At 37.5% G+C, this 16,798-nt stretch overlaps 1 protein-coding gene across 4 annotated transcripts in view; it reads right to left on the minus strand.

The window, feature by feature from the left end:
• Positions 1-16,798, minus strand: part of LOC132198155 (ankyrin repeat and fibronectin type-III domain-containing protein 1) — a 75,865-nt gene that overhangs the window by 43,436 nt on the left and 15,631 nt on the right. For 3 of the 4 annotated variants that reach the window (XM_059621986.1, XM_059621985.1, XM_059621987.1), the window contains exon 2: positions 11,118-11,299. In XM_059621986.1, the coding sequence (XP_059477969.1) occupies positions 11,118-11,299 (182 nt within the window). Of the gene's footprint in view, positions 1-11,117; positions 11,300-16,603; positions 16,671-16,798 lie in introns of those variants that run through there. The other variant, XM_059621989.1, reaches the window with a different exon arrangement.

Raw genomic sequence — 16,798 nt, forward strand, 5'->3', positions numbered from 1 at the left:
CCGAGTGCTCATTTTTGATTAGGCGTCGACGGAATTATTAAAACAAAAGAGCCTCATTTGCACCTGCCTGCAATAAAAGAGATACTTTGGGCCGAATTCGCCAACGGATTTACGACGGCCCGGGCCTCAAATAGACGCGAGGGGGACCGAAAATTGCTGTTTTTATTTCAACTCCTCCCCGTGATAAAAATGAATTTTGCCTTCTCTGCTGGAAACCTGGACAAAGGCTAAAAGTAAAATCTGTGCAATTTTAACGCCAAAATGAATCAAATTTTAAACAATAATGAAATTGTTTTGAAGAAATTTTTTATAATTTTGAGCGTTTATTATTTTTGCAAAGGATTTTGTGCTCAAAATCGATTGTTTTTCTTAGGAAATAATAAATTTAATAGAGTTTTTAAAAATATTTTGTGTACCTCTACAAATTTTGCAGCTTTTAATAGATCATTTTCCCCGCCTGAAATACTTCTTATTACATTGTGATGTTGTTCTAGTGTCAGAGATTTCATTTCCTCATTTTACATTCATCATTTTTCTTACTGCTCGGAAATCTTATTCGTTTCTTTGAATGCATTCATTATTCAAGCTGATTCAAGCGTACGTGTTTAGAAACAGCTTTTCTAGTTGCAATGAATGAAGGCGAAGGGATTAAGCCGTTTTCGCAGCGTCTCGTGTCCTTGAATTTGGGGTTGAAAGATGCAAAACTCTAAGTAAGGAAATCGATCGCGCGGGGCGGATAGGCGGGCGCGCGCGTGACGTTAATTAGGAAAAATTTATCGCGTGCGCGGCTGAAATTGGTGCTGACTTCATCAAGTTTCTTTTATAATTTCCTGCTGACGCGCCGACGAGGGACTAAACAACCCCTAACAAGCACCGACTCGACGCTGCAACCGACTCGACGCACTTCACCGCATCAACCGCACAAGAACCAACGAAGGACACTTGGGATTTTAATTGGCGCGGCGAATCCAATAACCTGCTTAAAATTAACCAAGACCACTTTTCTACGCAGAATTCTAATATAAAATTTCTACAAAAAAAGACTAAAATTCAAATTTCTTTGACAAATAATCCGGAAATTAAAAGTATCTGGATTTAATTTTCACCCATCCTTTGGAAGTGCATCGAGATACATTTTCTAAAATATTTCATAAGAATTTTTCTCTGCGCCAACCCATAATTTTGATAATTTAGTACAAAGGTCAGAAAACACCTTTCAAAGGTGGCGTATTTTTTTGTTTTTTGTAGTAATTTTTCTATTTCTCTTGTACAAACATGACACTGACGTCAATCAATAGAAAATTTAATAAGCTTTCAAAAACTTACTAATTTTATTCAAATGTCGCTATTTTTGGCGCCAAAATTTCTGATTGTTTGAACAAAGGTAAAAAACTTCATTTTTTTTCTCTTTGGTTTTTTAGCTCCAGCTCTTGTGGAAAACATTTTAAAGAAAATTGTTTTAAACAAAACTTGTGGGAAAATTAATAACTTTCAAAAACTTACTAAGTTTACTTAAATGAGACAATTTTTGGCGCGAAAAGTTTCAATCATTTGAAAAACAAATTCAATTTAGTCCTTTTTCATTGGTTTTTTTAGCTCCAGCTTTTCAAAAAATCATGATAGAGGGAAAAGTTTCATACAAAACTTGTAGAAAATTTAATTTTGCACACTGTTTGTATTTGAAATTTTCCTCTAAATTCAAAGCGATAAAAGTAATAAAACGGGAAAAATTGAAAAATGAGGTTTCTTCTCATTTTATATTAACCTTTGCTTCCTCTGGACTTAAAATAAATTAGCTGCTGTTTGACGAATCGGGTTAAATTAAGCAACAGGCACGCTCGAATCTAATTAAATTTGTTAATTAATTTGCCTGCCGAATCAACTACCCTGCTGGAGTATATAATAAAAGACAAACAGCCGCAATCAAGGGGTGCGCGCCACAGGGGTTGATTTGGCGCCACCCTGAAGTGAATTGCGCCGAATGGGGTCTTATTGTCCCGCCTCACTCCAGAGATATCACAATGCAGGTGTCGCCGAACCAAACCAAGCCGAGCGTGACTCGAATATTCGCCATTCAGCTCAGCCGCACCGTCCAAATTAATTGCATTCGTCAAATAATCGCGACCCGTCCGTTCGGAAACAAGGTCAATTATCCAGGCCAAAATCACAGAATTTCACCTCCGACCCAAATTGTGCAATTAGATAATTAGTTGATACCCTACCTATAATATGCTTTAAAATGGATTTGAATATCATTTAATCGCATTGACAGTTTTATTCGTTCAATAAAAGTTGTTTGGTGAAGGTTTTTATTCAAATCAATGGTTAATAAAAATTATAATTTATTCGTTTTTCTAATTTTCCTTGCTTCTATTTGGCCATCAATGAAATGAATAATTCTACCTTTTCCTCAAAATGTTATAAAAGAAAGGTTTCTGGTCATTCATAGATTCACAGTAGCGGCCTAAAACCTTTCAAATGAATTGCAATTGGGCTAAATGTCGCCTCATGATGACTGAATTTAGTGCCTGTTTATTCCAAATTCAGGAAAGAAGGCGTTAAAAATGTTAAATTTCTTTCAATATTGTATTAACTTTTCTAAAAATATCCTAAAGGTTTCTGACTTTTATACCTATTCTGAGAAGTTATTTCATTTCAAATGAAACAAATTTTTTGCTTACAGAGCCTAATTTAAGAGCAGATGGTTTATTTGAGCTCGAAATTTAATCAAGTGCGAGTCTCTCTCGCTCTCTCTCTCTGCTCGAATCTGATTAACTTTTGGGAGGCAGACAAGGTTGCGAAGCGGCTAAAGGTCTGCGCGCGTTGATTAATCATGTAAATAGCGGCGAATAATTAACATATTTCCAGGCGTGTTTGCCCACTGCAAATCCTATTAGCCCAGCCAGCGAACGAGCGAGCGGGCCGTGTTTGCAAAACAAATTCCGCTTTCCTGGCAACGTCGCAAGAATTATGCAGATGGAAACGGCGCTGCAAACATTAGTCAAACAACCTCAGCTCAACATTGACTTATTCCACTTTGACACACGCACCTCCGTTAATATCTTAAAACACTGATTCTTACTGATAAAAACTTCCCGACTCCGATATTGCTCCGTTTATTTTATATTTTTTATGAATTTGACAAAGATTTTGAGTTTAACCAAAAATAGGATATTTTTGTGGAAGAATAAAAAAACCTGATCATTTTCCCAGCCTTTTGAACAAAATTTAATTGCTAACCTTAAATCCTCGAAATATTTTAAACTTGATCGCTCCTCTGTGGTTAATTTTGCAGGAATTAAACCACAGGAACCTTAATGAAAGAAGGATTAATTTTATAATTTTGCTGTGTGGTGAGATTTCGGCGTCCGCAGTTGCGCATCAGAGTGTGAGGAGGCAAAATGCGCCTAGTTAAATTTGGCGTGAAAGAATCTCCGGCGGCGGCGGCGACACAACTCGATTATTCCGAAAGGACGCACCCGCGCCGTAATTATGACTGGCAAGCGCCGCACCCGCGCGTTAATTGACGCGCGAGTGCATTAGAAGAAAAAACTTGTGCTTCGATTGTTGATTAGAAACGCGTCGCTGCCTCCATTTAATTGGCAATTTATAAAAAAAGGAGCGCAAAATGTCCAAATTTGAATAAAACACGTTGATTATAACAAAATGATGTATCGAGACTAATTGCAAGCTGACGCTGTAATAAAAATAAAAATTCAAAATTTACTTTTCACAATTCAACAACAGGTTAACCTTTTATTCAAAATTAAACTGTTATCAAAGCAGAATTTTTTTTTTTTACTTTTTGTTTGTCAAAACCTATTAAAACGCCTTTCGAAAAGCCAAAGATTATTTATGTTTTTTGTAATTGAATGAAAATATGCAGGATTCAAATTCAGTAGGACGTGGTTTTAATATTTGAAATAAACATGTGAAGTAAAAGACAGAAAGATTTTTACCATTCTTACCATAGTGGAACTTAATTTTCCATAATTTTGAACAATCTCATTGAAGACGTGACTTTTTTCAGGCACTTTCCATTTTTTCTTGTTTTTTCGAGACAAATTTCCCTCCCATCAATTTGTATCAATTTAATTGCAAGGGGAAGGGCAAAAAGCTGGCCCGACACAAAAAGGGGATTCGCAACATCCCTTGTTAGCCTCTGATATATGCAAATACATGAGACAAAAAAGCAAACCTTTTGCTTCGGGGAGCCGAAATTTGGAAAAAAAAATCGCCCAACCGCGGGTAATCCTTGTTTAATGAAAGGCAGGGACGCTTTTTCTTTTATGACGCGCAGGTAGTCCTGCTTAATTAAATGTTCGGGCGAGACGCGCAGTTTCCCACCCAATATAACTCTCGGCGGCAGCAATATCGGCTAAAATCTTTTCACTTAATTAAATCTAAATTTGACCCTTGTAAACAAAAAGCCAATTAAATTTGCCACGATATCCGAAATCTTGCGGCGAATCGAAATTTGCAGGAGAAATATAGAAATCGATAAGGCCGCAAATTACACCCTCGCCGATTCAATATATAATGAAAAGGTGCACTGCACCTTGTCATTAAGGGCACACGCGACATTCTTTCGCAACACGTGCGGTCTTCCTGCTTCGTGCGTTGGGTGTATCAAGTTGCCCCTTACTTAGATTTCGCATTCACATACAAAGCCTTTGTCTCGCCGCAAGACAGACAAACATAGAGACACGCCGGCTTTGTTTTAGAAACGCGAGAGATTCAAGGAAAATAATGGTAATAAAATCAAATTTAAAAAAAATCTTCTTTATTTAAAATAATACAAAATTATAATTTATTGCATTTGCAGCATAAAATAAATTTTAATTTATCCTTTGATTTCGAGTCTCTACTTTTAAGGATTGGCTTTTTTCTCGGAACGCCCGCACAAAATTGTTCTATCAGAGGCGCACGTGGTCGATTTGTTTGGCGTCCGAAAGCAATTTGACTGAGCAGAACGGCTTCTGCTCTTTTTCTCTTTCCCGATTCCAATTTAATTGAGTTGCTCGCAGCCGCCGCGCCATTGTCCTTGTGCCTGAGAAGAAAGCCGCTCTCGACGTGTGTCCTTTTTGCAAACCCTCTTTCATTCCGCCATTGTTTGAGATACAAAAAGTCTCGTACTTAAACTCTCTCTGCGGGGGTTGAAATTAAGACGCAAAGTTAAGAAGAATTTAAGAGCCTTGTTGCAGGAAATTGCAAAATTGAAACCTCGAACTTTAATAATCATTCGTAGAATTTGCTTGTTTTCCTTATAATTTTTAAACGTGCATTTAAAGTAAAAATTCAGTCTTATTAACGCAAGAAGTTGCTTTAAAATCAATAAAATTATAGAATTTAAAAAAAATTATACCCATTTTGTTTTGCTAGAAAAGGGCGATTTTAGCACTTTTAACAAAGATAAATAAACAATTTAAAAGAAGAAAAAAAAATCCTTTAAATTCTATTCGCATCTTTCTCTCTATTTACATTTGAAAAGTTTTCGCTTGAATTGTTGCGAACGCTTTGAACAGGAAATTCGGAATATAATAACTCATTTGCGAGGCGTTTATGGCTGCTTTTGCACAAAAGCGTGTGTGTATCAATTTCAATCTTCGCATTACGGAGTGAAGCACCACTCTATAGGCAACTCGTCGCTATGTGAAGAGGCGAAACCAGATAAACGTGTATATTTGCAAGCGCCTTTCAACGCAACAGAGTCTCTTTAACTAAATCCAACCTTCAAAAGGCCGCCAGCATTGGATAATTACATGGATCTTTGTGCTTTTCAGTCGCAGAATTTCATCCACGAGAAGAAAAAAAATGGTATAGCGAAAGTTTTTCCGTGCGCTCATTTTCCGGCCGGCGCTGCAGGAAATTGAGTTGCACAACTTTTTATCTCTGCCCTCTGGCGAGTTCATTACTCGTGACGTCACGCCCAAGATTAGGACCAACACCTGAGCCTCCTCATTCATTGTCTCTCTGCCAGCCAATCAATGCACGTGACCTTTTGTGAAGAAGAAGAAAAAGAAAAGCTTGAAAAACATGCCAGTTTTGATGGAAAACTTTTCGCAGCCTCCGGGCCGAAACCCAATACTTAGTTTCGCGAAAAAGCTCTCTTGTTTTGCAAAATCAATCTCATTATTTCCTTGTTAGAGGAAAATATTGACCATAGTTTAAAAGTAATTAAAAATTTTGATGAGTTTGATAAAAAAAAAAGTAAAACACTTTTCAACCGTTTTATTCGCTGAAAAAGTGTTTTATATTTAATGAAAATCTGTCTGTCATATATTTCTGTGCGGAGCTTTGCGGAATCAGCAGAGCTATAGGGGATGTCAATCGCGGGGGTGGAAGAAAAGAAGCTAGTTTTGGGTTTGCTCTCTGGGCTGGAGGAACAAAAGCGGCAAAATCGATGCCGCTTTCTCTCTCTCTGACTCTGCAAATATCCGCGCCGCCGGACTTTGATTCTTTTTCTCACCCCTGCGCTGCATTTCACTTCTTCCTACTTCCGCCCAAATTTAATAAACGCCCCACTCGGGCAGGGGCGAATGCAAATCTTGATGCCGAAAGGGAATTATTGCGAGTGACGTCATTCCAGAGTAACAATAATTGCGGCCGGCCAGAACTTCCAAATTCCCTGGGCCTGCAAATTGAGCTCTGCCGTTGACAGCCCATCTGCGGCAAAGCCCAAAGCTCTCCGCTTTATTGCTTTGTTTTGTTAGAGCGGAAACTTTTTTTTACTTCCGAGGCTGGTTCCGTGTTTGTGGAACTTTCGAATAAATAAATAATGCAAGAAAATGTTTCCTCACGATGATTATTATTTGAGATAACATAAAAGTTTGCTAAAACAAATTTCCTTTTGAATGGTTGAAGTTTAAATAATTACTGAAAAATTCCAAGATTTTTATTTAATTTAGTTTAAGTTGTCCCGAATCTTCTAGATTTTCATTCTAAAGAGATTTTTCAATATTATAGAACTCGCAGATTAATTAATTAAGTGGAGCTAGAAATTTGTACAAATGGAACAAACGTTTTCTTCTGCAGGCCTGTCACTCAAAGGAATTTCCTGCAAGTTATATTATTTGAGCCGCGCCCTCGTGTCAATCTTGTTGCCGTCGCCTTTTATCAGCGCCCGCTAAGTAATGACACATTGCCTAGTCGTGTAGCAAAAATCAATTGCCAGTCTTTCTTTCTTTTTTTGGTATAATTAACAAAGTGCAGGAAACGTCAATTTTTAATCCCTTCACTTTTGGCGCCAAAAGTGGATTCGAACAAGTTTAAAAGGGCGATGCATCACTCTTGGCGTACTTAAAAACTTTTGCCGCAACTTTAAAGAGAGTTTTGTCCGATAAATTCGCGGGCATAAATCGCAGGTGTCGTCGCGCAGCCGCTTTGTTTCCAAAACTTTCCAACTCAAGATGACACACGTTCAAAAAGCAGGTCTAACGCGTGGAATTTAATTAAGCAACCAGGTGCGTTAGAAGCTGCTTTTTGGCGAATTCCTGGGAAATTTGAATTCCACCAAAACACCGAAGAACATAAAGTAAAGAAATTCCGATGATATGCAGCAATAAGGCTTTAAAGTAGAGTTATAATCTGGAGAATTGAGGATGAGAGCAAAAACATATATTTCTTTAAATTTTTCCTCCCAACTTTGAAAAAGTAAAAAATGAGTACAAATATATCAGTTATATTAACGAAATTGAGAAGTGAAATCTCTTGGGACCTCTTTTGCACTCATGTTCTGCGATCAGAGTGCCGAGTGCCATCCAATTCTGATGGTTTCCAGCTACTCAATTAGGGGGTAATTTTTACCCCCGAACCTCAAGAAAATGGAATTTTTAAAAACAAGAAATCAAATGAAATTTTGGAAGCACAAAGTCCTGCAGTTTGAAGAACCAAACTAATTCCGCCTTTGGCCATATTTTCGGTTGTGCAGGCAACTCGGAGGAGCGCCGGCTGCACATCCTCGCAACTTCATTGTGCCGCCCGGGAGCTTTTGGTCGTATCTAGTTATCTCTGAGAGCGTCGGTCCATTTTATTCGGGCGCCGGAATTGCCCTTTCGGGGCTGCCGAGGATTCCGTCGCAGCAGAGAAAAAGAGAAGAAGGTAATTAAAGTGGTGCTCGCGCTGGCTCTCTCGAGCGCCACCGACGGCGGCATGAGCAGTCTAATTAATTAACTGCGAAACTGAACACCCTGCGAGCTTCTCAAAACTTTCCGGCTCACAAATAACGCGTCAAACAAACTCATCTGCAAACTCAAAGTGAGAGATGCGAGCACAAATTGTATATACGAGTTCTATTTTACAAATTTTATACAAATATTTAAACAAAAATGAATCTTTTGGACAATAAGTTTGCTTTCTTTTTATGTTTTAAAAATTTCGTAAACCTGAAGATGTTTTTTCCTCAAATTGCAACGAAATCAATACAAGGAAAATGCAAAAAAAATCTTGTCTGCGATGTTCAAAGGTTAAAAAAACAAAAAACGCTTTTTTGTTGGCCAAGGACGGGCAAGGGCAATCACGTGTGTCTAGCCGTGCAATCATTTTAATTACGCGCTTCTAATTGAAGACCTGGTGACATTATTTCTAAAGGCGAAACTCGGCGCCGCCGCTAACAATTAGAACGTTGAACCCACAGAGCATCACAGGATTTATTTACCTTTTTTATCAGAGGTTTTTAATGTATGAAAATTAAAAATTAAATTAATTAAAAGATATTCATCAAATCGTTTGAATCGAAATTTCACTTTTCCTAGCTGCTATTTTTTTAGTAACAAATTATTTAAGTTGTTTTGTTTATAAATTTTTTTGTTTTTGTTGCTCAATGGGAAGTTGGAACTGACAATGAGTGAGGAAGTGCAAATTACTTTCAATTGACCTGCACATTTCATCTCATTTGAGCTTTGGCTGCGTTTGACTTTGGCAGGTTCAACTTTGCTCTCTGACCTGCTTTTGCAACTTTATTATTTTTTGCAGTTCAAATTGAAAGCAGAGATGAGATGAATTCCAGCGTTGGCACCACTTCAAAAGTATATCTTTCCATTGTGCAGAAGAAGTGCACTCGAATAAATATACATACAATTTTCATCGCTCGTAATGATGCGCGGCCGGAAAAATAAACCTACGACCCCATCGGTCAATGGGAAATCCGATCCGTCTCGTTATTTGCGCCTCGCCCAAGTAAAATCGATCCAGCGAATTCGCACCAAAAAAGTGCTTCTCGTTATGATTTTTGACCCGCTCTTTCGCACCTTTTAGCGGTGAGAGTTGGAGGGACGAGACCATTAACGGAATGAAATGGGAGGGCGAATGAGTTTCGCTCAAAATGTTTCGCCAAAACCATTTGCCTCTTCGAATCACTCACAGTGCTCGGGGTGTAAAAATCCAAAACTCCGGAAAGGCGTTGAAGGTTAAAGTGGATGCAAACGGCATTATGGGAAGAAAAGGCAAGAACTGAACTTGTAGGCTAGAAAATTTTGGTAACTGAGAAAATTTGTACAAATTTAAGCAATTAATCTGTTTCCGAAATAATCAAATTTTCACTAATTTGACAATTTCAATCATAATTTATCATTTTTATTCAATTAATTAAATTTTGTTCTTATTAAATTGTGAGTATCAGAATCGCTAACCAAATTATAATAAATTTCAGCAAATTTCTATATAATTATTTGATGGAAATTTTCAAGTGTCATTTTGATTGACACTTTGATGGGAACATTGCGCAGGAAGTCGATTGTGACGGACGCAGTGATTGCGAGGCAGATTCAATTTCACGCTCGCCAAACCGCACAAGTACGTTTGCAACCGAGCCGCAAATCTCTCTGCACATCCGATCTCGCCAATCCCGAGTTTCAAAAGGTCAAAATGAGAGAGGAATTTGTTTAGAAAAGCAACACTCGGGGCTGACCTACATTATGCAACTTGACATTTCACGCCTATTGAACTTCTCAAAGTTCAAAATTTCAAAAATTCGTGCGCAGAATTTGACTCGAGGAAAGTGGCTGCGCGTAATTGCAGGGCGGCAATTTGCTGCTGAATGTCGCAATCAAGGACGAAAAGCTGCGCGATTTGCCTAAAACACTCCGGCCTTGTAATTGCAGCCGCGCAATTAACTCTGATAATTGCGCCCTCGTTTTGCGCAGCACTCAAAATCAAGCTACACAAAAAATGCGGAAAAATAATAAAACACACTATATGTAAGCCCTAAAATGGTTTGTTAGTAATTTAAGAATAAAAAATATATATATAATTCATTTCAGAGTTGCCCAAGTGGCAACAATAAATTCCAGCAATAATACCGTAGCGCTAGAAATTGTTTCTTTTTCTTTACAAGTAGGACATTTGGAGTAATCAATGTAATCATCAGTTCTGAATGCTGACTATTTTTATTAACAAGAGTGATTGAACTGCAGCACATTTGAAAAAGATTAAATGTTACTTGGCGCGAGTAATTAAATTAAGATAAATTCTTAAATTCCTGCTCTTTTCCTGAAATTCCATTTCCTGAATAAATAAATATTCTTACCTTTCACTGTTCGGACAAAACACAATTTATTAAAATTGAAGGTTTAAATCGTTTCTGAATATTCTATTTTTTTTTTTTTTTAATGTAGGCCATCCAGATGAGCTTGTAAATTTTATTTTAATTTCAAGGAGCTTTTTATAATTTTTTATATCACAATTGTTCTTCATAAAAAGCTAGTCTACTCAATATTAATAAAATGTAAATTTTTTAGATGAAAATTTATTTTAAAAATATACCAATTTTTGAAGTATTGTGTTTTTTATTAAAAATATTTCAAAAATTTTTAATCTTTTTATTTTTCTGTTTTGAAATTCGTCAAATCCTCTTTAATACGTAGAATTTTGGAAATAGCAAGTGCGGAAAACGTGCCGAAACATCGGCTGAATAAAATGTACGAGAGAGGAAAAGCTGCGAAGGCAATCGGTCGCGAGATCAGATTTTCCTCCGTCGCGAAATGTGAATTTTCACGCCTGGCGAACTTTTTCTTATTGGAATTCTTTTTGATATTCTCGCAGGACGAATGTGTATGTTTGTGAGAGGAAGATGGAAAAAAGCAGAGATGAAGATGAAGGAAAAAAAGTTAAACACGGACCTTTGTTGTATCGGGCCTCGATCTGCGCCTGCAGGATGCTGATGCCGGGCACTATGATGGCGGGCAGGGTCCGCGACCGCAGCAGGGGCGGTTTGCTTTTGGCCCCCGCGTCGCCCCCGTCGGCCGTCGCCGCGATCCCCGCGCTGCTCGCGATGGCGGCGGCCGCGGCTGCTGCCACGGGACTGCGAACAAAAACAACCAAATTTCATTTCAGATCATTTTGCAAAAAGAATTTATATTTTTCTTTTATGCAATTACTGCACAAATAGATCAAACGTAATACATATTAAAATATTTTATCAATTTAAATACTTTACTGCTTTCATTCTACAACAGACACAATTTTTTTCGCAATAAAAAAATAATTTTAAATATTTAGGAGGAAAAATAACACTTATTTTGAAGAATAATCTTTTAATTAAAAATAAGTAATTAATATTTCTTTCAATCTTTTTTTATTTTACAGCTTTGAAAATCAAGCTTTTTAAATCCAACTTCGTTTACAATTTAAACAAAAAATCAGGGAAAAAATAGCAGCAGGGTCGAAAAGCTCATAATAATGTTAAGGATTGCGTTTTTTTTTCTCAATTTTTTTGCTCCGAGCGTGCTGCATATTTTCTCTTGAAAATCCGATACCTTTCCAATAACTTTTGTTTTTCATTTTGCAACTCGGAGCGAAAAAATGTTATTGACAGTCGAGATTAACGAGAGACAAAGCAAAATCTTCTCCTTTGCTCTTTTTCTTACATCTGAGATAAAAAAGGAAAGGGTTTTGCTCTTTTCGTCGCCAAGTCTCGGTTTAATGAAAAAAAAAAATCCGGCGGGCGAGACGCAAAAGTCGATGCATTAAACATGGCCCTGGAGAAAGCCTTTGAAAGACGAGACGTTCAAAGCTTCCATATTTCTTCATTAGAGAAGCCGAGACACGGTGAGGAATCGTGCGTGTCTCTCAGGTAACACCACAGAGAGATCAAACCGTGCCTCACTTTTTCACCTTTCGCCACCCCAATTCAACACGATTTGTTATTTCTAACAATTTATTTATTGCTTTTGCTTTTTTTTTTTTTAAATCCAATTTATATTATAAAAAAATCTTAATTTATAAAATTTATATTTGTTCCTAAAATTTTGAAGTTTTTGAAAGTACATTAAATTTCCTATCAATTTGATTCAAAATTATTAAACAAAAAAATGGTCAAATATCAAAACCTTTCGATAAGGACTAAATTATAAAATGTACAGACAAATCAGTCTAAAGGAAACTTTTTTTTATCCATGAAAGGTGAAGGAGCACTTTTTTTATTCTTCTGATTGTGAGATGTTGGTTGGTTGTCGCTCGCCTGGGGTAAATATTGCAGCCAACTCTTTTTTCCTTTGGTATTTTTCCAATAGTGAGACGCGCAATCAGTTATTCATTATCTTGGGAATGAAATAAAAAGATTGGGCCTCTCGTGGGACGGACGCGCTGCAGAAATAACGAGAGGTGCGCGACACACTCAGCCAAGGTCCGGGTAAATATTTTATGCGCTCGAACGTGCAAAACTAACTGAATATTGCATCGAGCAGCGGAGAAAAGAAGGGACCGCGACCACTTGTTTGTTTGTGGATCTAACAAGCTCGGCACAACAACAGCGACCTTAAAGCCTTAAAGGCGAGCGCCAGATTAGCCATGTCGACTTGGCCACGGCTCAGACCTCCAGCTTAAAATTAAGGCACAAATTCCACCTCCAAACTCGTGCAATCAAAATTATTAATTTTCTTATAAAAATCAGATTTTTTTTCGAGCTGCACTGAAATTTCAACTTTTCAATAAGATCAATCTAAATTTTTTATGTAGATTGTTGATTTTATTTTTCCATTTTAATTGGGTTGATGCGAATGTGATTTGGTGAAATTAATCAATTTTGGTCCGGCCAATTTTGAGTTATTTAAAAAAATTCCCATTCAAAATCATTTTGAAATTTAAAAATTCAGTTCCGCTAAAGAATTAAATTTCTCCTCAGAAACTGAAATCTGCAAACCGATGCTAATGTAGAGAAAAATTATCATAAAAATAAATTGGGCCTCCTTTTTATTAAAATCTCTCCTTTTAATAAGAAAGAAAAGTTACTTTCCCAGATAAGATCGGATAATTTATTTGACACTTACTTTGTTGTCAGTGTCAAATCTATATTAAAAAAAGAAAGCGAGTTATTCTCTTCATCAAAGTTGCTGCAACGATTCAATTTGAAGAGACTTTGCTCCGCACCACTCTAACGTAATTTATTTTATTTTTTTTTTTTTTACTTTTTAAGCCTCTTTCGAGTGGAAATAAGCGGCTCCGGCGAATGAGACAAAACTTTTGCCCAATCTGCTTTTCATTAAAATAAGAGAGGCATTTTTTCCTCCCTTTGAGGCAAATTGAATTCGTACACGGCTTGAGTGAGAGTTTATTTGTGAATTCGGCGGATGTGAATATTTGTGGCGCGAAGCACTCGAGATTGCTGAGCAAATATTTTGAAAAGAGCTAAACGCACTTATGATGTGTAAATTTGAAAATAGAAGCCGTGATTTGTTGACTCGCGCGCGGCTAAATCTGGCGCCGCGTGAATGAACCGCGCGCGCGTTAATTAACTCAACAAATTGATCAATAAAAGCAATCACGCCTTTTGCTTTTAGGAAAAAAATAAAGAGAAAAGATTTTGAGAGAGACGCGAATTAATGTGCCGAGTGAGCGGCGCGGTGTGTTTGTCTGCGGCTTAACTTAAACCCCCACTTAATCCCGGCAGAACGTTGCAATTTTTTACGCCCACAGGTATAATAATCCGCCACAGTTCCATTACCGCTCCTTAGAAGCTTCTAACGAAATTCAAGTTTACTTCCGCCGAATAAATTAAAATATAAACAAGTTATACTTCATTTATTTGAGATTAATGTTGAGGTTGATTTGGATACAAAATTGAAGAAAAAAAATCCAAATCTGAAATGATTTATTTTATTTTATATTTAATTATTTATTTGTTTTAAATAAATATAATAAATTATAATAAAAAATATAAAAATTAATTTCCGGACTGATTAATTTTCAAACTTATTTTTGTGCACTTCTCGGTAATTTAAAGCGTCTCTTATTTTCATTTAAATAAAATAGCATTACCGAAGTGAAAGGTGCGGGTTTATTGGGGTTGGCTGCGGATAACACGGAGAAGGCAGAGCAAAGCCAAATCAGAGGCAAGAGAATCGAATTTGTTCAAGGGCCATCGTTGCGTGTGTGCGTTTGCGAGTGGAGCTCTTTTCTCTTTGGCACCTTCCCTTGTTTTCCGCAAAGGCCTCTGCGACATAATAAACTCGATTTGTCGCCGCTCTCGACGACTTTGCAAAGCAAATTCCGATTCAAAGCAAAATTGAATCTGCTATTGCATTATTTACAGCTAAAAATCACAATTAAATTAAATTAACACATTTGGAATTTTTGTCTTTCTTCAGGGACGACCGAAAGGCGACCAAAAAGAGGACAAGCTTGGCTTTTTCGCCGCCGCCACTCTTTTCAATCAGCGCAGTCCGTCAGTCAACAAGGACGGAGAAACCTGTCGAGTGGAATGCGCAGAGAAAATGAGACTCGACCCCCCCCCCCGAGTATGCAACCCGCATTACAACGACAGCATTTCCAAGATTTCGGATGAAACGAGATAGGAATGAAAGATTGTTCCAAATATTAAATTTTTTATTATTCTCCAATCTGATTTCTCTCTTGATCAAGTTTTTCCAATTAATTTGAAAGCTCGGACAGATTTTGGCCATTTTTATGACTGCGGAAAAATTGCAATTGTGTCTGTTGAGAAAAGCCGCGTTTTAAATAATTCATGGCCAGGCACAGAGAGGTCAGTTTCATATCTTGCACGGCACCGAAAGAAAATTGAAATTTGGAATTCCAGTGTGGTGCGGCGCAGCAGAAGAAAGGTTCCTTGAAAAGTGCGCGCGCTTATCTCGCACACAACATTTTCCACTCGTTGAATAAATTATCCTGCGAAATGCATGCAAATATTTCCTGCATTATCGCGCCGACGTGCCGCGATAAAAGATAAAACGAAGAAATAAAAGCAAACTGCTGCACATTCCCGAGCAAGATAAAACTTATGTTGCTGGCCAAATTATTTTATTCTCGACGGGAAACAAATTCGAGTGTGTTAAAAGCATCGATTTTTTTTAGTAAGTAGAGCGCCGAGTTCATTCCGTCTCGAGGGCGGTAAATCACTTTGATCGAGCCCTCGCGAGAAGGGGAGAAGATTAATTAAAAATGTATTTGATTGTCAGTGGAGCTCAAAAGTCTTTCTCGACTGCATTTGAGGCTTAAATTGTAGTGTTGCAATTGCAGCTGCAATAACGAGGCTAATTGAAACGTGACTCGCTCAAAGTTTTCCTACTCTGGCTGCAATTAATTCTCTCTCCGCGATCGTTATCACAACTTTCTTGTGCAGCAGCAAAACTTACCATCTCAGCAAAATGTGCAACGTTTCTCTTGTAAAGACGAATTAAAAGTTTTCAATCTTATGCAAGAGTAAAAACAAAACCGCTAAACGTAAATAATTTCACTTTTCTCTCTGGATTCAAGGATAAAATTAATTTTGAATTTAAAAATCCTCAATTAAGAACGGCAAATGTCAATTTCCCTGCGGATCTGGTGAATTGTGACGCCGCCTTGGCAGAAAATCGTGGATATTTGTGTTGCTGGAAACGTGTCGCCCCGGTTTGTGTCACGCCCAGACAGACGGAGACGGTTTGATTTCGCGCGTACGCAAATTGGCATGTGTGAGAGGAGCGAGGGTGCGAACGAGGCCAGCCGCTCCACCACCGCATGAATTTTTCATGAGAACCGCCACCGCGCTGGGCCTTGAATTTCTACGCCGCACTCTGCTTTGCAGCGCGGCGCGTGTCCTCACAAAATTATAAAAATTATTTTATGCTCATTACCAATTTCATTCCACATAAATTAGGCACATTTTGTGTTTTCAGAAATTTCCAAAAGATAAAAACAAAATAACGTCATGAAAAAAGCTCATTCGAGTGCAGAAATTGTTTCTAATCTCAATTTCATTTGAAAATAAACAAAATGGTAATTAGAGTAACAAACTATTTATCACAGATTTCAAGTCAATCCATTTTTTTTTCAAAATATAAATGCACAATAAAATGAATTTAGATTATTTCGTTTGATTGAAACTGCAGAGTTTTAAGGAATTAATCAATCAACTTAAAATGAATAAATAATCCCAAATTTAAATATTTTTAAACTTTAAACAGGCTTTTTAAGTTGAAAAGAGATTAATTATAAATTGATTTTGCTGAGAATTAGAATAAAAGGAAAATGATTGCAAGCTTTTTCGCTGCCGAAGAAAATATTATAAAGTAGCGCGAATTTGCTGATTGGACGAAGAAGTTGCTCGGCTGAATGAGCTGCAATTTAATTCCGTGCGGCTCGGCGCGCGCGTTCGTAGCGATTTGCGTACCTAATTGCACAATTCAAGAGAGCAGCAGCAACGCTTCCTTCCTCCTGCCAGTTCGCAACAATCGCTGTCGAGGACACGGACGGTTGTGAGTCGCAAAACAAGCGAAGATGCACTTTTGCTTGTTTACAAAATCATCCTTGACGATTCAACCGCTTCTGGGAAAGGAAAATACCAGCAAATTACCTCGCAAGAAGT

Source organism: Neocloeon triangulifer, unplaced genomic scaffold, assembly GCF_031216515.1.
Source record: "Neocloeon triangulifer isolate White Clay Creek 2 clone unplaced genomic scaffold, ASM3121651v1 ptg000012l, whole genome shotgun sequence".
In the NCBI taxonomy this organism is placed as follows: domain Eukaryota; kingdom Metazoa; phylum Arthropoda; class Insecta; order Ephemeroptera; family Baetidae; genus Neocloeon; species Neocloeon triangulifer.